Consider the following 22,682-nt stretch of genomic DNA (forward strand, 5'->3'; position numbering starts at 1 on the left):
TTGGATGAAGGAAAAGAAAGAAGTCAAAGGTAGAAATTAACATTTATGGAAAAATATGAGAACATAAACAAAGCCAACTAAAATTATCCAGCATGACTTGAGTGTTTTGTACAAATTTACAAACATGCTTAGATTTGTTCTTACAACATACATATAACATAATCAATCACATTACAGAGAACTGACCTTCCCTATTACAAATTTCCAATCCAGTTGCCTCTTATGTTTGGTCCACCACTAAGACTCCTGGAACATTCTGGGCCCTCAACAAAACTGATTGTCAACTGTTTGTACAGTTTTCCATACATAGAAGATATAAAAAGGTCCAAGTAAACTTTACAGGGAAAAATAATTATAAAAGGCACTAGCACACAAATTACTTGTCAAAACAGAAATAGAATGCCTCATTTAAAATAAAGGCACAAAAATTGCAGTGGTATGTTAGGCGTTTGGTATAATCCAGCCCATAGAACTTTCAAAAGAGCAAAACAAGCCACAAAAGGGAAAAAAAGAAACTTTGGTATAACAAGAAGGGAAATAAAAATTAAAAGTCAGTCAATAAAAGATATTGCAGCTGTCAGTTCAAGTGACACACAGTTGATAACACTTTTTGAGAGAAATAAAAAGAGGTTCAACACGTGACGAAGAGAGGGTGAAATAAACTGCTTATGGACAGAAACAAAATTGCAAAAATTGCCAATAATACTGGAGATTATTACACAACAGTATTAGTCAAAAACCTTTTCTTTTTCAAATCAATGAAAAAGGGCTTAAAAGTTACAACCAATTCAAATCTCAAGGCTAAATTAGCAAATAAGCTACGAACTATATTTTAGGAGCCCTAATCAAATGTGGCAATTGTACTATGCTCACATGATAAAATGCTGTGTTATCATAACCATAGGGCTGGCAAGCTAAAATTATATAATAATGCAGTTAATTTCTGTCATATTCAACAAGTGGGTATTTTGTTCTATATTTTAAATAGGAAATGCTAGTCAGTCGCAAAATTAAAAGAAATAAAGCTTTGAACTCATGTGTTACAAAAGGTTAGCAAGTACAAAAAAAAATTTAACAATGACTACAGTCTAGGTTAATTATAAAAGCATAACGCTTTAACTTATTCTTGCTCAGAGGCAAGGTGTGCCTGCCGTTACACCATCCAGCACACCACACATCGACGGTTAAGACCTACAAATAAAAGAGCACACTGGGCGTCCCTTGATACATAATTAAGAGTGAAAAACAACTGGAATAGTAACACAATACTATTGCCATTTGTGATGTTCATAATGGTTATTGGCCTATAATAACTACGAGACAACTAACAGAAACTTTGGAGGACAATATTTTAATTTTACGGTATTACCCAATTTTGGTCCAAGGAAGAGCAGAAGCAAAAGATCAGATGTGGTGCATGCACATATGGCACAAATTCATTAACAGTGAATAATGAAATCCAAACAGTAAAAAAGGTACTTAGTTGAACAAAACCATTACCAAAACAACAATAAACACAGGTGCTACACTATGTTAACTAATGGCAGGAAGTGAAACAGAACTAATCGGAAAATGAATTAACGAGCAATAGCAGAAGACTGTCAACAATCATATAAATTTATATAGATATATTAGACTATATATACTAAGTATATTTTAGAAATCCTAGTCTCAAAATGAAGACAAGATTTTTCTTAAACGTAAGTGGTAATTTTGTGACATCTGAACTTAGACCTCTAATACAAAGAGGGAAGACATTCTAAGTGTTTCACTATAAGATAACATATTCAGATCAGTCTCTTTAAAGCAATCTCTCAGAAACTTAATGCCTGCTGCAAAGAAAAATGGCTTCATTTCAGATCATCAGAATGACATGTTCAACAAATCCCACAGATGCATCATCTAAGCTACACAAAAGAAGGCACTAATTTTGATTACCTATTTGAGGGTTATACAGATCTCTTGCATTGAGACCCAAACGCCCAGTATGATTACAAGATGAGTTAGGTGCTTCATAGTCTATTTGGCACAGAGAGAAAAGCAATAAGGATAATGCAAGCTAGCAAATTTAAAAAAAGCCGTCCTCTTTAAAACCCGAAATCTTAAAACTGGTGTTTTATTCTCTATTACCCTAATAAAGTTGAAAGGTCAGAGTTAATACAAGCTAAGAATTTCTTCCATAATTGAGATTAAAACTCATAAGTATCAAAATATATGTATGAGTTTAAACAGGGACACAGAAAGCGCTTGTTTGACAGGTGTTCAAAAACTTTTTCCAATAGAACACCCAAAAAAGATTTTGACTATGTCTAGTCACCAATGGACCTCACTAGTCTGTAATAAAGTTACCAACTTGAGTCTTCTGTAAACAGGCCCACACAACATAATAAAGCTCACAACCTCCACTGCTGCTACACAAAGGAATGAGAGTCAGCATTTGATCCTAGTTCCGAAAAACAAGAATAGAGTACTGCAATAGTACTAATCTGGGTTTGCTGACATCATTTACATTATCAAACCCAAAGCTGGGGAGCAGCAATAGGTTTGGGAATCAGAATCATATCAATGCTCACTAGAGGCTCTAATAAGGAAGAAAATTAAAATTAAGGTCCTTTATAAAAGGAATGTTTCAGAATTACAGGGTCAGCTCCTTTGTTTTATAGACACTTATGTAAAACAGATAACATGCCAGAAAAAAAAACAGCACAAATCAAGCAATGTAAAGAAAGTAAACAAGATTGGCACACACTTCATCTTACACGGAAATAACATTATAAAGCACAATAAGAAATTTACAATCAACATTAAACTTAAGAAAACAACAAATGGTAAATTTTGTGAAAAAACCTAATCATCCTCTAGAGGAAACAATATTTTCCATTTGATTGCACATTTTAAATGTCACATCTCAAATATATATCACCCACTAACACTTACAATTACAAAAAAAAATTAAAACAGATTCATTGCTCAAGTCACAACAAACGTATGCCAGTGACAGGAGAGAACAGATCGTAAAATGCACTGGTTTATCTATAGTACCACAAGACCTTTCAATTCAAAACAAAGAAATTGTAAACTTCATTGAGTCAATTGAATCAGCACACAGAGTCAAAAATTACGTATCACAGAAATAGATGGGTCATCATCCAGCATAGTCGACATAAGTGAAATTGGCTTCGATGCACACATATAAATGGTGTCATCGTCACACACTGCCAAAAACTTAATCAAATACATTTTAAACAGAGGATACACAATTCTTACCAGCAGTGGAAGGAGCAGATTTGGAAGAAGTATTACTCGCAGTACTCCGAGAACTATTTTCCTTAGCTTCAAATAAAGCAGCCATGTCTTTAATGCAGTAAGATGGAGACTTAATGGGAGAGCGCTGTGAGGCATTACTTTCTACAGATGCCCTCCGCTTTACATCACCACTAGACAAAAAAGAAAAAAAAATTATTAGAAGAAGAGAATATACTTCAACAGAAATTACTGCAGAAGTGAAACTTACACTGGATAGTTGGATTCAGATGAGGTAACTTTGCTTCCAGCAGATAATCTCCTATCAGAGGAAGCGACAGGTAAAGATGAACGCTGGACAAGCACAAGCTGTGCGGGCCTCCTCTCTGTATGGGCAAGGTCCACAGACACCGGAATTCTTGTTCTTTCTGAATATTTGCGTTCTGGCGATACTTTACCAGGGGCTATCTTTTCAGGGGAATAACCAAATTTGTTACTTTCATTTCTAGGGGATTTAGGGCTCAGAGGAGAATCACATCCCTTCAATGAAACTTTATCAGGAGTTACAATCCTCTGACGAATTGTTACACATGTAATGGGTTCGGGGCTTGTTGGTGATGAAACACCAATGCTCTTGGCAGATTTTTTGCTTGGTGATTTACTTGGTGAATTGCCAGGCTCTTTGGAAGATTTTTTATCAGAAGGCAGACGGTCAGGTAAACTGCTTCTTTGTTGTTTACTGACTCTTTCTGATTCAACAGACGGTTCTTCAGATTCTACTTTACCTCCAGACTTTTGCTTTAGTCGTACCAGTGTTTCGTCTTTCTCACAACGAAAACTTTCTGAATGGTACTTCTTCCTCAAGAAACTTCGACGCTCCTCCTTATATCGTTCTATGCGTTCTCTTCGCTGGGGATCATCATCTTGAGAAAAAAGTGTACATGCATTCTCCATTATTTTTGATTCAGATGATGTAGGCTGCTGCTCTTCCTGGTCCTCCCCAGTGTTGTTTTCAGCATTCACATCAGGCTCTGTCTGAGTACGTATCAGAGCTCGACCTTCACCCTTACTTCCTCCTGATCTCAAAAAGTGATCTTCGTCTAGTGATGCACTAAAATTTGGAGCAGGTGTAAGCTTTGAGCGTGCCATTCGAGCAGCGCGAGCCCTCAAACAAGGAGGTAAAGTGGCTGATGTTATGTCCATTTTTTCAGTTGGTTTGGGATGTGGATCTGATCTTCTGGAAGCATTAGGCGAGGGTGATGTCTCTGACATGCATGGCGACTCTGAATCCATAGATGTTACTTCAAAGCGAGAAAGAAGTTCCTTCACACTTGATTTGTTCCGGTCAGACTTGTGGACTGGTGACTCATGGGGTGATGACTTGGTTGATCGTACTTCCTGAAGTTCTTGGGTCATGCGCCTTTCTCTGACCAGCTCCCGGCCGATCTCCGATTCGAAGCGTCTGCGGCTGTCAGTTGCAATTTTGACAGCACCAGTGGGTTCTTCAAAAGATGGATCAGACAATGAGGTCATTTCAGAAGAAGGGGAAAGAACCTCAGATTTCAAAACTTGACCTTGGAGAGTTGGAAATTCACATGCTTGCTCTGGTTTATGTGTAGAAACATCATCTGCCACACAGTGTGATGGGAAAGCACTTGCTTGAAGAGGTTCTTCCGAAGTAATATCCTCACTGGAATGAGATGGAAACAAACAAGTTTGGGAAGCTTCTTGTAATGCTGATCCTTCACTTTCATCACAGTAAGTTACTACCTCATTTTCTAAACATTTATCAATTCTAAGACCTTGATTTTCTTGAGGGAAAGACTCAGAGTTAAATGATTGAGAAATTTGTGTCCCTTCTGGCACCTCACTAATTACAGTGCCACTTGCATCAGTGGCTCCAGCAAGGGAAAAATCAAAATGAGTTTCAGGACAGGGAGCCGTCTTTTCCATTCCTGTAACAAGTGTCTCCCCACTGACATAGGAACTAAATGCATCGCTCAGGACTTCTTCATTTGTAATAGTGCCTCCACCATGGACTTGCTGTAGTAATGAAACATCTTGACTACTATCTTCCAATAGTGCATTAACTTCATGAATAGAGCGTCGTAAATACTTCACTTGCTGATATACCACATTGGGATCCAGTGGTGTTGTACTGTGGACCTTCTGTTGAGATGGTATTTCAGAATTAGTTGTTTCTACGGCTTCTTTGTCAAAAGCAAAATCCTCATAAACATCGTCATCTGATCGACACACCGGATGAGGCTCTTCCATAGATAAATTTGGAACATTTTGATAAACATTCTGGGACTGAATTTCAGAGGAAGGTGTCATTAACTCATCTGGTATGAAAACAGCATTTGATACTTTTCCAAAATGATCTTCAGTTTCACAAATATCACTCATAGAGCAACCTTCAACAGTTTCACAGTCCTTATCAGTACCTGACATAATTTCTGTGTAGATGTGATCGAAGCCAGCATTCAGATCCAAAGAGAAATTATCTTGGCTGATTTCCAGAGTATCGTCTTCTCCACTTGACTCCAAATTTCTCACAGCTGTAGTGCCAGCACTGAGTAAAGGACTGCTACTTGCTGGAGGGCTCAGGGCGGGGGTTGACTCACTACTTGTGATGATGAATTCCCTCTGCAAATTTTCATAGGGAGACCTGGAGCTCTGTTGATTTCTTTTATCGACAGCATTTGCTTTCACTTCGGCTGCAAGAAAGTCTCGCTGAATGTTCTCGTAGGGAGTCCGAGGAGTTTGAAAACGAGGTTTGGGAACAGGAATGCCATCATAAGCCCTGATATCCAGACTAGGTGAAGGAGTGGCGATGAGCTGTTCATATTTTGGTTCTAAAGGACTGAGTTTTGAGGCTGATATGGCCATATTCTCATAATCGGGTGTAGACCCGACACCACTTCCGCTTGATTCTCCATCTTCCCTGAGGGGACGATAATGTTGCACTGGTGTGTCCGGTGTTGTCAACCCAGAGCTCAGTAATGTGACGCTTTCAGTATCAGAAGTTGGAGCTTCAGCTAAGGAAGAACTAGCACTTGTGGCAGGTAATGCACTGTGATGCACTTCAGCATGCACAAGAACCTGAAAATTTCACACAAATAAATTAGAAGAAACACACAATTTATTAAAGAGAAACTGAACATTCACTTAAGCAAAACTTATTGGAGGCAGATAAACAACACACACCTGTTGCATGGGAATTTGTTCAGGAGACTGGCTGTCAATGTAGCGTAATTCAGCTGCTGAGCTGGTTAGCTGCTGTTCTAATCTTGATCTTTTGCAGACATCTACAGTCTTTTCAGACTCACTGTTGCCACTTGTCTTTTGTTTCTTCGGGGAAGGATCCAGCGAAGAACATCCACCACTCAAAGTGTCTTCTGGTCGAGCAAGGTGAGGGATACCATGCGGAGTAAGCCTTTTGCCAACCTAAAACAAAAATAACACGATAAAAATATTGAACCTTGTAATCACTATAAAAGCAAATTATACAAACAACAGATAGCACTCACTCCCACTGAACTTCTGCCTTGGCGTGACATAATACTGGTATGATTTGTATGAGGGGACCCTTGAGACATGACACTGGCACTGTCAAATGTAGACATAAGAGTCTCATCCTCTGAAAACATGCGCATCTCTGACTCTTCCAGTTCAAAGTTTACTTGGATCTCACTCAGATCAAGTGAAGAAGAAAAGCCTGGAGGGAAAGTTGCAAAATGGAGGCATAAGTGGCAGAAAGGAATTTGCAGGGGGCTGAAAAGGCAAAAGCTGAAAACAGTGCACCTACCTTCTTCTTCTTCGTGCAAGCGGGATGAGGCCCGACGGGACATGGATGGTGTCTCCGCAAGGTGGTCGAAGTACGAGTCATGAGAAACGGATCTATTGTGGCCTCCTTTGCTTGGCATCAGACCATCAGAAGGGCTGACAGCCTGACTATTAGGGCGACTCCCAGCTCCTGGGGTTAAACAGCTAGGTCCAGCAGCTTCCGATCCGTGGCTCAAGGCAGTAGAATTTCGACTGGAATTGTTGCCAGATGCAAGACTCTCTGCACTTTTCACAGGTCGCAGTCGTCTGCGACCAACAGCAACATCTGACTCAGTAACAGCCTTTTCTATGCCAAAATTGATTACTGAAGGTGTAGACGTTTTCCGCAGAGGCTTCATTTGTTGCTGTTGTTCTTGAGCCTTACGGCTTGAATGGGTGCTAGCCCCACTGCTGCTTCGCCCAGCTTTACTAAAGAATGATTTCCAGCCAAGAGGAGAGCGTTTGGATCCAGCACGTTTGCGACTAGGTAAATCGATAACAGTGTGATATTTAGCGGGTAGGCTAGATGGCCCACCACCAACTTCAATGTATTCTTGATCAATTTTCCCAGCTGCTGACAGTAATGCACGTGTCCGTGCTTCCTCCAAAGACAACAGCTTGGTTGGAGTGGATATGGCCAAAGATTTAGGTCGGCATCGCTTTGGTGTAGCTATCAAAAAATAATAAAAATTTTAATAACCACATATCAAAACAGAAGAATTTAACAGAAATCATGAACATTGTCACAATTGCCTTCCCTACCTTGCTGAACAGGAATACTTAAGGCAGGAAGTCTATCACAGAAAATAAGATCTGCATAGCAAATTAAAAACTCAGTAACAACTGCTTGAACTCCAACTCCCTGCAATGCTGCCACTCCACCCACTTCTAGAGCTTTGCAGCGGAGCAGATTTGGTGCCCACACAATAGCAACATTTCTTGGAGTCATTCCAGTTTGATGCCCATGCTCAGCCACACGTGACAGATGTTTAACCAGATATTGAAGTGTTCTGCAATGACAATAAAATTATTAATCATAGATAAAAATTAAGAACAGTGGAAAGCATACAAATGACTGAACAAAACCATACCTGTAGTGAGGGGGTGGTAGCTTTTGAACAGCATCACGCATGAGCATCAGGCGTGTACTATCTCTATTCTCGTCAGGGCCTTCACGAGTGCTGCCATCTTTCTGGACAGCTCCCACAAATTGATGGTATAACTGATACGTACAAAGGGGGTTTGGCAATTCTCTGAAGTACATTTTGAGAAGTGATGCAACAGAGTGAATATCCTGCAGTATTGCCTCATCTTCATACAATCCAGGCACTCTATCTTCATCAAATGCATTTCGCAATTTTTGTATGTTGGAGGTGACGCCAGATAGACGGTATATTCCATCCACAATGCCATGAGTTTCAATAAACTCTGAGCAGCACTTGAGTACCATAGGTATGTCATGGCCTGAGTTAAGTAAATGCTCCCCTAGATCACAACCAAAAACGCGCTCTTTCAAAATACCAGACTGCTTGAGGCGCCGTCGAGATGGTCGTGACAAAATGAATGATCGGAAAAATGAAATGAGCTTTCCATGCTTGCGCAGGACAGGTTTACTTGGTTGACAAGCCAACATCATCTGAAAACGAATCAATCACATGTGTTAGTCCCATGCATCACCCTGGGCTTGCCAGGTGTTGAGTCCACCATAACTGCGACATGACACCCAATGCTTACCTCCCTAGGCGAGTTGGGGGCGCTGGCCCCGGCAGACAGTTGCAAGTTCCTGGGCACCTTGTCGCCAATGAGGGCGACGCAGTCCGAGGGGAAGAAGCCCACTTCGAAGCCGCGCTTGCCGCGCCACCACACGCTCTCCTCGGGGGGCGGCATGTCGATGACCGAGATCATGTCGCCGACCTCGAACGAGATCTCGTCCTGGGCCTGCGCCGAGTACCTCTTGACGGAGTAGGCGGCCGCCACGGCGGGGGTGTTGATGGGGCAGGAGTCATTGTCCGGCACCAGCAGCCGGCGGCCGCGGTTGTCGAGCTCGAACCAGCTCAGCACGGGCCCGCAGTTGATGAGGTTGCCCGCGATCAGGGAGAAGCGGTTCAGGTAGTCGGAGAGCAGGTTCTGAACAGCTTCCTGCAAGATAAACTATGCGTTAATAATAATTCACTCAAAGTTATCATTTTTTAAACAAAAGCACTCCCAAACTTCACAAACCTCATGGTCCTGGCCTTGTGGTATTGACAGGTTTTCTTCCGGAGGTAGTTCAGGCAAGGCTGAGAATTTTCTGTCGTAGATGCAGCGGTGAAGTTGAGAGTCTAGTGAGCGAAAATTTTGAAATGTTCGTCGCAAAAGCCAGCTTTTGCCTTGGGATGCAACCTGGACCGTGTATGATTGATTTTCGGCATCCTCCGAATGCATTCGACTACCCAAACTTAAGTCTTGATCATTAATGATAGTAATCTGGAAATAGAGGGAATAAAAGTGTTAAATACAGTAAAATATTTCAGTTCAAATTTGAAAAATAACAACAAACAAAATTACAGAAAGGAAACTTACTTGTATTAGACCCAGTTCTACATGCTCATAATGAAAATGGGCGCACTCGTCCAATTTGGGGAAGCGTGGGGAATGTCCCTCCGTGGCCTTGGCTATGATGGGGGGCGAGTTGGACCCCACCTTGCCAATGCCGAGGGGGGCATGTTGCGGGTGGTGGATGCGGATGCTGCTCCGGGCACTGTCCATGTCAGCAGCCTCGCCGGGCACCCTCTGAAACACAATTCAAAACAATTTGTTAAAAGGATTTCTTAAAACTTTCTTAAAAATTTCTTAAAACCAAAATGAAAAAAATTTAAATTGCTCAGATTTGAGATATTTTCTATGGTATATCATGACAAATGTTTGACAGCTGCAAGCAGAAGTGTAGCCATGATGAGAGACCTTGGTTCGAATAGTGCACAATTGAGCTTGGATGAATGCAGTTAGACACCCACCTAAGCCATACAAACGACAATGCAGGGTCATTACTGAAAAAGTGCTGTCCTCTTTGACAGAAAGAAAACAGAACAAATGCTTCCATGCAAGATGAAAATTAAAAATATTCTAGGAGTGTTTGCATCAAACTACTACTTACTAAGAGCCAGAAAATAAAAGTACGTTTGAAGTACCAGATTTTTTAATTATCAAAAAAGAAACAACTAGAATGCTTCACAACTAGACTAAAGACAATAGGGGCAGACAGAAACCATTGCACAACATTGCAGGGGGAGCAGCAGCCTCTTGCCATAAAAGAAAAAGGAAATAGAGAAATGAAAAGTCATAGAAGAAAACAGTAAAGTATAGAAAGACATTTGACTCATAAAAATAAAATAAACATAGCGGCACGGCAGCAGTGTCAGCGCAGCAGCGCAGCAACAGAAAATCCATCAACATCTAAAACAGCTTGGTTGGTCTTGGTTGGTCGGGCCGGACTAACCACGCAGTGGGTGCAGTTCCAGTCCAGGTCCAAGCCGAGGCTGGCCTGACAGCCACTGAGGACTCGCCGCATGGCGCCTGGCGTGGCGCTGGCCCGCTTGGCCCGCCTCAAACAGAGGCCTCACAGCGTCCCTCCCTACAACACACCACCACAGGCATTGCTCTGACAAGAGAAGTGAAGAGACGTCAAGACCAACGAGCCAGGAGTCCCCGCGTACCTAGCAGAAAAGGAAGGGGAGGAAGTACTACACAGATGAAAACCTTGAAAATTTCAATCATTTTTCTCCCCCTTTCGTCCACGTGCGTTGCTGTGGGCACGAACGGACCAGTGAGTGAGTGGCGTGGATAATGGCGCCAAGCTTTCCGCGTCGTCGACACTGTCCTCCCACGGCGCGCGCGCGCTCACACACACACACACACACACACACACACACACACACACACACACACACGCGCACACACACACACACACACCTCGACGCGTCACCCGCCACACAGTGCCACATATACCGCACCAGGTTAATGAGCGCGGATTTGCGGACTGTGTGCCGTGTCCGTCGTCCGTCCCGCACGACCGCAAGCCGACAGAGGGCAAAGTGTGCCAAAGGCCGCCAAAGGCCGCCAAAGGCCAGAGGGGCGTCCCTCGTGCCTCCTCCCTCGACGCCTCGACGCGCAAGCACGCGAAAAATAAAAAAAAAACGAAGAAGGAAGAATAGATAGGAACCAACCAGGAAGGGGGCAAATAATAAATTAGCATTCAAACGGGGAGGGACGAACCTTCGGCGCGCGCACACACCACACACATACAGTCGAAGTGGAGAGTGAATCGTGCGCGCACGCAAACACGCAAACACACACACACACACACACACACACACACACACACACACACACACACACACACACAAAGCACGTCCGTGGGTATTGGCACGCGCCCAAAGCGTGATGTGCGATTGGAAAAACAATGGCAGAGGAGCGAAGGGAGGGGGAGGGGGTAGAACGTTATTTGAGTGGAAAGCACGCGGCAGTTGGCGCGACGACGGGCAGCTTTATTTACTAGTGCGGTATCGTGGCGCTCGGCGGACATCGGACACAACGCGCTGCGGGCCAAGCGCGGCCCAGCCCGACCGCCCGACCGAGCCGGCCGGCCGGCCGTCCTTTCGCAGGGCACCGCCGCACCGCCGCGAGGCGCATCCGGCGAGGGGGAGGGGGGAGGGGGGACGCCGTCGACGAGCCCGCCGGATACGGATGTCCACCGAGACCGCTCCCACCGTAAAGTAAAGCCTCTCGCGGCCCCTCTGCGTGCGTGTGTGTGTGTGTGTGTGCAAAGTGCCGGCCGGCCGCGCGGCGGTCGCCCTTTAAGATTGCCCCCCCCTCCTCCTCTCCCTTCCCGGCCGCGCGCACCGCCCTCTGCGGCCGCCTAAACGAGGCCTTAAAACCGCACAAACGACCGCAAAATTTTAATTCGGCCATTAACGTTTTCGTCCATTGCCCCGATGATGACTCCCCCCCGCCGCCGGCCCCGCCGAAGGCTTCGCGACGCCGCCCCACAGGAAGGAGGCACGCCGCACCGGCACGGCGGCACACGCATGCGGCTCTAACTCAGCGCACTGCTGCCACGGGGGAAACGGGTTCCAGAGAAAGTGATAACGTCCCGCGCCGTGCCTGCGAGGAGCGTCGCGACCAGGCGCGGCACGGCGCGGCCCGGCCGACGGACAAGCACAGCTGTCCCCTCGCCAACGCAGGGACGCAGGCCTCACCGCGCACTCTACACGCACACCTTGGCGGCGGCGGCAGCAACAACAACAACAACGCCAACTGACTCCCTTGCTCTTGTTGTTGGGCTCGGCGAATATGGAATGAAGCGATCGACACACCGGTGCACACAGTGTGGTGCGGGGCAGGCAGGTGGGGGCGAGCCGACGACGCCGGCGAGGCGAGGAATATTTTTGCAATTTCGTTTTACACTCGTCCCATATGGGCCGGCGGGGCCGGCGGGACCGGCGGCCTGCAAGACCCCCATCGCATCGACGGGCTCGTCCAAAGTCTGCCCCCCGCCGCGCCGCCGCGCCGCACGCATGCATGAAGCCATATGCACCGCGTACACTGCGCGGGACACGCGGGCCCGGGTTCGAGTCCCGCCCCAGCCGTTTGTTTTCATCCGATCAAAACACATAAGCCCGCGAGGAGTAGCTCTACGACAAGCCGGGCCCCGACAACACTGTTAATAGCGCGATCACCGCGCCGAGAGCAGGCCGACACACCGCCGCCTTGGAACGGGACCAACTCGGGGCGCGATCCCACACACCGAACAAAAATGACACCGCGGCAAAAAAATATAAACTGGCAAACATGAAATTAAAATCAGCGTCCCACCGCCATTGTGTGTTTGCCCCGGTCGCGCAATTAAGCAATTAGCGAGTGCGGCAGCGGGGCAGCGGGGCACGCGGCACGCCGGCGTGTCATCGGGGTTGACAGCTGCGGAGCCGCGGCCCGCCGTGGCCCGCGGCCGGCCAGCGCGGCAGCGCCGTGCAGTCTATTTCTGCGGTTTCGCGGGCCGGGCCGAGCAAGACACATCAGACTGCGAGTGCGAGTGCGCGTCGCGGCGCGGGGCCGCGGCAGGCGGGCCCGTCGCGCACATGTGTCGGCTGGTTGCCTACCGGCACGGTGCCTCGCCCGATCGGCCTCCAACACCACGGCGCCACACTGCGCGCCAAAGCTAACACGCGGCAGACGGACAGACAGACGGACGGACGGACACAGAGGCGCTTTGCTTTCCAGGACACGCCGGAGAAATGCACGCCTACTGGTCGGCTGGCCGTCGGCTGGCCGCGGCGTGCCACTACACCACTACACCGCGGCGCGCTGGCGCGCAAGACAATGGCGATGGCCAAGGCGATGGCCGGAAGGCGTCGCTATCGGCATCGGCTGGCGCTGTGGCGCTGGCACGGCCTCTGCTCGTCATCTCGCCTCGCTTGCCGTTTTTTATCAACGGCCACGGCAGGACGCGGAGGCGTCGTCGTCGCGGTGCCGCGCGGTGCTTCGCTGCGCTGGTCCGGCCCGGCGGCAGGGCAGGGCAGGACGTCGACCCGCCGCGTCCCGTCTCGTCGCGCTGCTCTGTTCTACTCTGTTCCGGCCCAGCCTCCGCGCCGCGCTCCACGCTCCGCACAGTCCGTTCCGGGTCGTTACTTTTGATCCAGTTTCCCTGCGCCGTGCGCCGTCCCGACGGCCGCCGTCAGCGCCGTCGTCGCCACCGCGACCCGCCCGACGAACGCACTCCGGGCGGCAGGCCCGGCAGGCCCGGCAGGCCCGGCGGGGACGGAGGGCCGACCCGACAGCCAGTCGATCACTCTCGGGCCGAGTGCAGGCCCGTCACGCCGCCGCCAACGAGGAGGCCGTGACTGTGGCGCAAAGCGACCGCCACCCGCAGGCGCCGCGCCAAGGGCGACGCCGGCCTCGACGACGGCGCCGCCAGGCCGGGACGTCACGCCCGCTGCCCGCTCGTCCCGCGGACGGCTACCCTTGGGCCTGGGCTGCCTGGGCCGGAGAGCCACGCCCATGCCCCCAGCCAGCACGTGACCCGGGGCGGGGCGGCGCCGGGCCGGGCCGGCCGGGGGTGGGGCTGCCGTGCCCCGAGCCCCTTACAGGTCTGCCGACGCCGTGCTCGCGGTGAGGCGGTGTTGGCGTGGCGGAAGCCTGCAAAGACGTGGGCGGGGGTGGAAGGAAAGCATCGCGTTGGGACAGGCCTGGCGTGGCGTGGCCGGCCCGGCCCTGGCGCGCTTCACCTCGCCGGCCGCCAATAGAGCCTCGCGCAGCTCCGCGCAGCCTCGCGACCAACGGCACCGCGGAGGCGTCAAAATACGCGTCATGTCCGCGACACGCCAGACAGCGATACAACGACGCGTCTTCGACATTCCCCAGCGCCAGGCTCTCTCTGCAGCAAGCCCTCCAGAGTCTGACTCGGCACCCTCTCCGGCCCCTCTCCAGCAGGTTCTCCAGGCACTCCAGGCGGAGCGACAGGGCACCCCCCCCGGTCTCCAGGGCGACCCTAACCTTGTTAGTCGGCACGCATCCCAGGGCCCCGCCGCACCGCCGCCGAGGCCCCGCCCTGCCAAAAATCCAATTGCCGCCTCCCTGCCGGCGAGCCCCGCGCTCCGCGCCCCGCCCGACTTCTAATCATGGCCGAGCAGGGCCTGGCCCAGGCCGGGGGAGCGATAGGCCCCTCCGATCGCCCCGCCTTGGCCGCCCCGCAGTGGTTCCTCTGGTTCCTCCGACGCCGACCGCCAGGCGTGGAGTCAGGTGCTGCACGATCCACTGTCCGGAAAATCGATGCTCCCGTCCCCGCGGGGACTCCCCCGGGCCGGGGGCCCCGGCACTGCAGTCTTGGCGTCCTGGAGCCTGGGCCTGAACAGCCTGCCTTCGGGCTGCAGGGCGCGCGGTGAGGCGGCACGGCGGCACGGCGCGTACCTACAGTGCTCGCAGCGCAGCGCCGTCGGCAAGCCAATCAACAACCGGAGCAGACATCATATCGCCCCGCGGCCCCGGCACCTGCCGCCCGCCCCGCCCCGCCCCGCCCCGCCCGCCCGCCCCGCCCCGCCACGCCCCCCCGCGGTTCCACAGCGCTGCGGCCACATGCACGAGTGCTCGTTCTAATAATCGACTCGGCCCAAACGGCAGGCAGACAGGCGGACCTGCAGCGCCACCTCGCCGAGGCTGCTGGAGGCTCGCTCCGTCACGACGCGCTAAGTACTTACACTGGGCCGCGCGCGGCGCGGCAAGGCGCGGCAAGGCGCAGCCTTGGCCCTTTTTTTGCTTGCCGTTCGTCACCAATTTCTCTGTGGGACTTTTTATCTCTCCGCCAAAGAAAAGAAATGCATGAGTCAGAGCGCGCTCGCGCGGTCACACGCACCACGCCGTCATCGTAGTGTCGGCGTCGTCAAGGCGGCCGCCATTCATACAGTGGACATGCCATTAAGGCCGCCCCGCCCCGCCCCGCCCCGCCCCGCCCCGCCGAAGAGACGAGGCAACGAGGCCCCAATAGGAGAGCCATGCAAGGAAGAGTCTGGTCGCGCCGAGCCTGGCCGCCTAGCCGCCAAGCCTACAGCGGCCTTGGCGAGCATGGCGTGACCCGTGTGGACCAGTCCATCTTGTTATGGTATGCCAATAAGCGCCAGAGTGCAGAAAAAAAACACAGTTTCCCATCCATCAGGGCTGCTTTCTTCGTCTCTGGACATCCATCGGGTCACGTCAACGCCGTCCCCCCTCCTCTGGCGTCGTTGCAAGACACACGCATACAGTGCACACACCTAGAGCTGCTCGCTTACAAATTGCAGCGGTTTCGTTCCGGCGAGGAGCCCACGGCGCAAGCACAGCACTCGGCTTGACAGTTTTCCCTTCAATTAAAGAGCGCTGCGCGCGTGTGAGTGCTCGGTGCTCGTGTGTGCGGGCGAGTACACACACAGCGGCGTACGCAGTGCACACACACGCACAGACAGTCGGCCAGAGAGACAGACGGACACAGACGCGTCGGCGCGCATGTATGAGCCTGGAATGAGCGAACACGAACACACACACACACACAACACGCTCGCGTCCTGGGAAGGCGTGGGCTTGGCTTCGCGGTGCTGCGGGGCTCCGCGGGCACCAGGTACCACGCCCCGCCCCGCCGCGCCCCAGGCGGCGCGTCTTCATCGCGGCTTGGCGGCATCGCGGCCACCGCCGCCGCCTACAACATCAACATCAAGTCGGACAGCTGGCGTGCTCCGCTCGGCTCCGCTGCACCGCGACACGTGTCCGCACTCGGCACGCACGCCTCCCCGGCCACGCCGCCTGCCGCTCGCACGCGTGCTGCGCTTCCATTCCCGTGCCCGCGGCTACCGGGGCTAATTTGAATGTTAAACAATTTGGCGGGATTACTCCACGCCGCGGCCGCGGAGGCCCAGCAACGGGCGGACGGCCGCCAGCGAAAGGCGTCGTCGTCGTCGACGTCGTCAGCAGGAAGCGCGGGCGAACCAGGCGACGTGGCCGCGGGCGACGCGCGTTCGTTAACGCGTCGGGAGCCGGGCTGCCGGACTCACGCCGACGCCGTTTTCTGCCGCCACTTTTTCCGGGCCGGAATGCCCCGCCACTTCCTTCCGGTCAGCTCACCCGCCGGCCGGCCCCGTCCTCTCTGGCAAGCCAGCCCGGCCAGCCCGGCCAGCCCCCCGCCGGGTGCGCGCTGCGCCAGCGTCGCGGCCCTCCCCAGTAACCTACAAAACGCCTCCCGGGGGACAGAAAAAGGGGGAGGGGGTGCCCAGAGCACTGCACTGCGTTATTTGCTGCCGGCCGGCGTGGCGCCGCGCATCGCACCGAACTGCACCGCGGCGGCAGCACGCGCCACTCACCTCACGCACGCCCTCGCGCAGGACGGCGCGGCGCGGCATCCTCGTCCGTGCGACCACCACGCCGACGACGCCGTCGGCCGGCTCGGCCGCACCTCGACTCGCTCCACTCTGATGCGGCGCGTCGAGGCGTCGTCACGGTCCTCGAAGCGGCGAAGCGGCGCTAGTTCAATTTGAACGCAGTTTTACCGCGTTTGCGCGTCGAGGAGGGCGGCCGCGGAGGACGGGCGCGACTCTGCGGCGCGAACAGGACCAGCAGGGTGGCGTCTCCCCGCACCGCGTCGCGCGTCGCAGAGGCCTCTCCCCTTGCCGCTGTGCCGCTGTGCCGCGCGGCCGGGGCGGAGGCGCGGTGCGTCCTGCCCGCGTTATCGAACTGCAGCCACTGGGCCGAGGGCGCCGAGGGCGGCGAGGGCGGCGAGGGCCCGGCGTGGCTCACTGGCGCACCGAGGCGCGGAGAAGGGGGTGGGGGTGGGCTCGGCGGCGGGGGGCTGCGGCTACACGGGGTGGGCCAGGGCGGGCCAGCTGGGATGCTGAGGACGCATAGCGCCGCCCCACCCCCTTTCACCCTCCTAGTTCCCTTCCCGCCCCGCCCAAGACCCAGCAGGGCCCCGGCAGGGCCGCGGCAGGGCCAGCGGGGCCTGACAAGCAGCCCGGCTGCGGGGCTGCGGGGCCCAGCGGGCCAGCTCCCGGCCGGTGACCGACTGTACCCGCATAGCGCCCCCGCAGCCCCCTCTCCCTCCCCAAAGGCTGGGGGGCGCCGAGGCGGAGCGGGGCGGCCCCACATGCAAAAAGGGGTGCTCCCCGGGAGGTAATTTCGACCACCAGCCGACGTCGACGTCGGGGCCCCTCTGTTTTTCTGCCTCCGCCACGCCACTGGCGCCACTGGCCCCGTCACCAATAAAGGCACTCCAACCTGACGTGCTTCCTTTCCTCTCCTCCAGCAGCGCGGCGCGCCACGCCCTCGAAAAAGTTCAGCCCCCGCCTCGCCCCGCGATGGCATCGGGCAGGGGCCCAGGGGGTGGCGGGTGATTAGTGGGGAATGTGTGGGGCTCCGGCAGAGGGAGAGGGAGAGACAGAGGGGCCGAATTGGCCATTCCCTTCGCGACGCCGCGACGGAGCAACAGAGCGGAAAACGCGCAGACAATGATTAAGGGCACGCCCCTCGCTAATTACGCGGTCCAACAGGGCGGCGGACTGATTCCGAGGGTCGTTTTCGTCGCTCTGTCTCTCTCGCACTCGTGGGGCGTCCCCTACAGGTGCGAGAGAGACAGAGCGAGACGCCCGTAGCGGCCTTTGGCGCCTTTGGCCCTTAGCGCGGCATAATCGCCTCGCCGTGTTAACCAGTGCGCACGACAAGCCACTCCAAGCGCCGACAAGCCGTCTCTGTTTTTATGGATCCACCGGCGAGAGAGCGAGGGAGAGAGAGGGAGAGTGCGGCGGCTCCATTGCGAGTCGAGATTGGACTCGGCCAAGTTTCCCAGAGCGTTCGTCTCGTTCTCCGCGGCCAGGCACCGGGGATGAGCGCCGCGCCGACAGGGGGCGGAGGGGCGGCGGGGTGGACGACACGCACAAACTGATTGCGAGAACAGGCGGAGAAGAAAAGACGAAAACAAAAACAAGGTAAGGCAGGGCGGCCCGCGGACCGTAGGGGTTGCGAGAGAGACAGTGTAGTGACGAAGCCGCTGGCTGTTCGCCGGTCCTCCAGAAACAGTCCCACCACTACGGAGGGGTGGGGGGTTCGCCACGGCATGTGACTCAGGGCCGCGGCCGCGGCGCGGGCTGCCTATACCTGAGTCACCTCATGACCCCCGTGAGTCAGCTCGGCGCAATCGACGTCCCGGGGGACGCATTTCGCGCACCGCCGCGCACCGCGGCACCGCGTGCAGCTCGCCGAGGTCGTCCGCCAGCACGACGAACCAGAGCGACGAACAGCGACGCACCGCGGAGCGCAAAAAGGGCGCCCGCCCGTGCCTCTCGGAGCGACGCGCCGGCGCCGCACCCCGTCGTGGCGAGGCGTGACCGGGCGCCGCACACACACAGCAACTCACACGGACGCGCGGCGCTGCAGGGCCTACACTTGTGCCCCTCTGTGTGCCTCCACAGGCAGTTTGGGCACGCGCGGACCGGACCGGACCCTCCGCCGCGCTGACCAGCCGCCAGCCACGCCCCGCCAAACCACCCCGCGGGGAGGCGCTCACACACACACACGCGCGCACACACACACACACACACACACACACACACACAGCGGCGCCTGCCCGCCTCCGAGTTGGCGCTACACTGTGTGTGAGCCGCTCGGTTAAATCTAGAGACCCACGAAAAACGTCAAAGTTCCTTTTGGGAAAACCCACGAGATTTTCTGGCTTTCCCCGGAAAGTTTTTGACGTCGTGCAGAGTCCAGATTTGCCGCCGCAGAGGCGCAAGAGCCGCTCGTGTGCGAGTGCGTTAGCGCGTTGCTACTTTAGGGCGGCTATGCCTGGCAATGCCTTCCAGGCTTGGCGCGGCTTGGCGACCGGTTGGCATAGAAAGCGGATGGGATGGGACTCCATACGAGTGCCACCTGCGAGGCACTGCGAGGCACACACGGGGCTTTCCTCCACCACGCGCCGGGAGTACGCGAGAAGGAGAGAGGGGGGAGGGAGAGAGGGAGGGACCTCTCCGAAGTTTATTGCTTCTTGACCTGACACCCGCAGACACGCGCGCGCTCGCACCAGAAGCAAACAATCCATAACAATTCGACTCCCCGCGGAGTGGGGAAAAAAGCAGCAGACGAAAACAAAAACATGCACTTTCTGCTCGCTGAAAAAAAACAACAAGAACAAAACAAGGAAAAATGGCGAGGGCTGTACACCGAGAAGGGTGGGGCAGGGATATAGTTTCCGCGCGCGGAGATCCTGCAGGCGGCGATAACGCAGTCAAGGGGGCGGGGCGGGGCGGGGCGGGCGGGGCGAGGCGGGGCGGGGCGGGGCGGGGCGGGGCGGGGGCACGGGGACGCGACCCTCCCCGAAACGGGCGTTATTTTCTAATCTGCATAATGCCCTTCGCATTCCGGCTAGAGTAGAGCGGCCGTCCTCCTCGCCGAGGACGCCGAGGACCCCAAGGCCGCGGAGCGCGTCGCAGTGTCGTACCCGCCCCGCTACTCCCAGAGGCGGACAGACGTATTTAATTCACAAGAAAGCACGGCGCGACACACTGCCAAGCAACAAAAACCAAAGCGGGCCGTGACGTGTGCAGGCTCCTCGGTGCATTGCTGCATGCGGCCCTGCAGCCCTGCAGCCTGTCCCGTCGCGTGTTTCAGGAATGAATGGCCGCGCACTCCTCTCCGGACGCTCCGGGATGTCAGGGAAAAGGACGACGCAAAACAATAAGGCATGCGATGCCGGCCGGCCCCGCCGGCAGACCGATTCCGAGAGTCGTTTTCGTCGCTCTGTCTCTCTCGCACCTGTCCGGGACGCCCCTAGAGTGCGAGAGAGACGGAGCGACGAAGGCGACTCTCGGAATGGGTCTGCGGGCTGCCGAGAGGACGGCCGCTCGCCGCTCCTCTTTTTCCGGCCCAGTGGTCACCGCTCGACTCGCGAGGCGGCAAAGCAGGCAAAGCCAGGCGAGGCGAAGCCGCGGGCGGTGGCCGCGGTGGCCGCAGAGGCCGCAATGCAGGCGGTGGTGCGGCGGCCGGCTCCTCCTCCAATTCACTTCTTTCCCGTCGCGTCCCCCGATCCCCCATCCCATTCCCATTACTGCCTGCACTGCCTGCACTGCGTGCTGCGTGCTGCGCGCCATGTCTCCTGCGGGACCCCGCCGGCCCCGTCCCCGCCGGCCCCGGCCCGTCCCCGCGGCAGCAAGCTTCTGCCGCTTCCTGTGCACTGCGCCGCGGACAGCGCGGAGCGCGACTCGCCCTGTCTCTCTCGCACCCCTCCGGGACGCCCAACGAGTGCGAGGGAGACAGACTCACGCTCGGAATCAGACTCCACAGAGGACGCCGCAGGGAGAGGAGACGGGTAAAGGAGGAGTTGGGGAAGGGGAGGGGGGAGAATGAAATAAAATAAGGCGACAAGAGCCTCGCGCCGAGACGGCCGAGAGCGAAAAGAGCCAAAACAAAAGACTGACCAGCCGGGCGTGATAAAGGGGCGAACTCTTGACCCTCCTGGCAAGTGCCTCATGGTGCACATGCTTTGGGGGAAGTCTTGTCCAGCATCCTTCCTTCAATACGAGTTGGAGTTCTACAGTAGACAATATGTTTTAATGTAGATTTATCAGAGAGATGATGTTTTTCTATATTTACCTGTTACAAAAAGAGAACAAAATTTTGGATTTTTGTTTATCTTTGCCATTTTGTTTTTGTTTTCCTGGCCTTTATATTAGTATACCCTAAATTTACTCATGGAAATTTTAAAGTCAAATCCATGAGTGAAGTAAACAGCACACTATCGGTATGAAAAGGTAGAAAATTGTGCTTGGACCAGAATTAAATAACTTATTGCTGTGCCACAACTGGCAGTATCACTTAAAAAAAATTATGAGACATGATACCAGGGAGACATCAAGAACGTGTGAATTTAGTAAACCAAAGTCAAGATTGAAACATTCCCGCTGCATGAATTAAAGCGCATTACATTCACTTGACATTTACCATTGACGCAGTTGAAACCAATTTTTAACCTGTAAACTTTATCTACATTATTACATTTACAACACGATATGAAGCTCAAACTCCTATGTTAAACAAAACTAAGAGAGCTTTCCCTGTGTTCTAATGAATTGAATAATGTGTGCACTGCAGTGTGACAGCAGATGTGAACACTTTGATGCTACCACAAGATAACATACATAACCTAACATATGAATACTTCAGGTCAATTTAAGAACCCCAAGCATTTCTATTACGAGAAAATAGGACGTAGATTGGGAGACGCGTAATCTTGCACAAGTGGGCTCGGATAAGAGCCAGAAAAACCAGAAAACTCAGATCTGAAGCCTTTGTTAGCGCGGACAGACAGTGCCAAATGATAAACAAATAAGCAGAAGGAAATCGAAACCGGCGCTTTTGAGGCGATCGCCGAGCAGAAACCTGAGAAAATAAATAAGGGTGGCGCGGCCAGTGCGGGGGCACTGCCGGCGGCGAGGACGGGGGCCGCGGAGGACACCGCGGGACATCCCTGGGTCGCTTGGTGCGCTGGGCCCGGAGGCGAAGGACCTGGACTTGGACATCTTCGTCGCGTCGTGACGGTCCGAGGCTGCTGTGCTGTCCTCACCTATGTGTCGGGGTTCATGGCGACCGCGGGGCGCGCAGAGTCTCGGCAGGGGTGTCACAGGGGCCGGCGCAGCGGAGCCATCGGCGAGAAGGAAGGTATCCAACGTAAATTGCACGAAACAGGGGGAAATAGACACAACAAAACGCCAATCCCACAGACAGGGACAGACAGGAGCGGAGCGACCGCACCAACACACATCCGCTTCCACCGCCTTGCGGGACGCCACTGCCGCGCGGCGCGCTGCGACCCCGCCTCCCCCCAACCCCCGGCCCCTGGTCCCGCCCCTCTCCGCGCCGCCGCTTCCCGCCTCACCGCCAGCCTTCAGCTCCAGCCGTTTGTCCCTTTCTTTGTGTTTTAGCTCCGAATCCCATCCAAGTTTCTATCAATTTGACTGCGATTCCGCAACCGTGATTTCTACCTCACGCACACTGTAAGTACCGAGGAAATGCGTAAAGAAAGTGTGACGCGGGAGCCGCGGCGGGCCTGGCTGTGAGGCTAGGCAGCC

The 22,682-nt window shown here is 53.7% G+C and overlaps 1 protein-coding gene across 2 annotated transcripts; it reads right to left on the bottom strand.

Moving 5' to 3' along the window:
* Positions 1-30: 30 nt before the first annotated feature.
* On the bottom strand, positions 31-22,393 carry LOC117649193 (GTPase-activating protein CdGAPr). Of its 2 annotated transcripts, XM_034391699.1 has the most exons (12): positions 22,178-22,393; positions 10,550-10,684; positions 9,634-9,843; positions 9,292-9,537; positions 8,806-9,210; positions 8,163-8,707; positions 7,834-8,081; positions 7,055-7,741; positions 6,777-6,964; positions 6,454-6,693; positions 3,515-6,348; positions 31-3,437 (listed from the first exon to the last, which is right to left on the bottom strand). In XM_034391699.1, exons 2-12 carry the CDS (start codon positions 10,619-10,621, stop codon positions 3,242-3,244), a joined length of 5,871 nt encoding a protein of 1,956 aa, XP_034247590.1. In that variant the 5' UTR covers positions 10,622-10,684; positions 22,178-22,393; the 3' UTR covers positions 31-3,241. The 2 variants fall into 2 exon arrangements, with proteins under 2 accessions (XP_034247590.1, XP_034247591.1); XM_034391700.1 differs by lacking the exon at positions 10,550-10,684.
* Between the last annotated feature and the right edge of the window lie 289 nt (positions 22,394-22,682).

This window comes from Thrips palmi, unplaced genomic scaffold, assembly GCF_012932325.1.
Source record: "Thrips palmi isolate BJ-2018 unplaced genomic scaffold, TpBJ-2018v1 HiC_scaffold_4, whole genome shotgun sequence".
In the NCBI taxonomy this organism is placed as follows: Eukaryota; Metazoa; Arthropoda; class Insecta; order Thysanoptera; family Thripidae; genus Thrips; species Thrips palmi.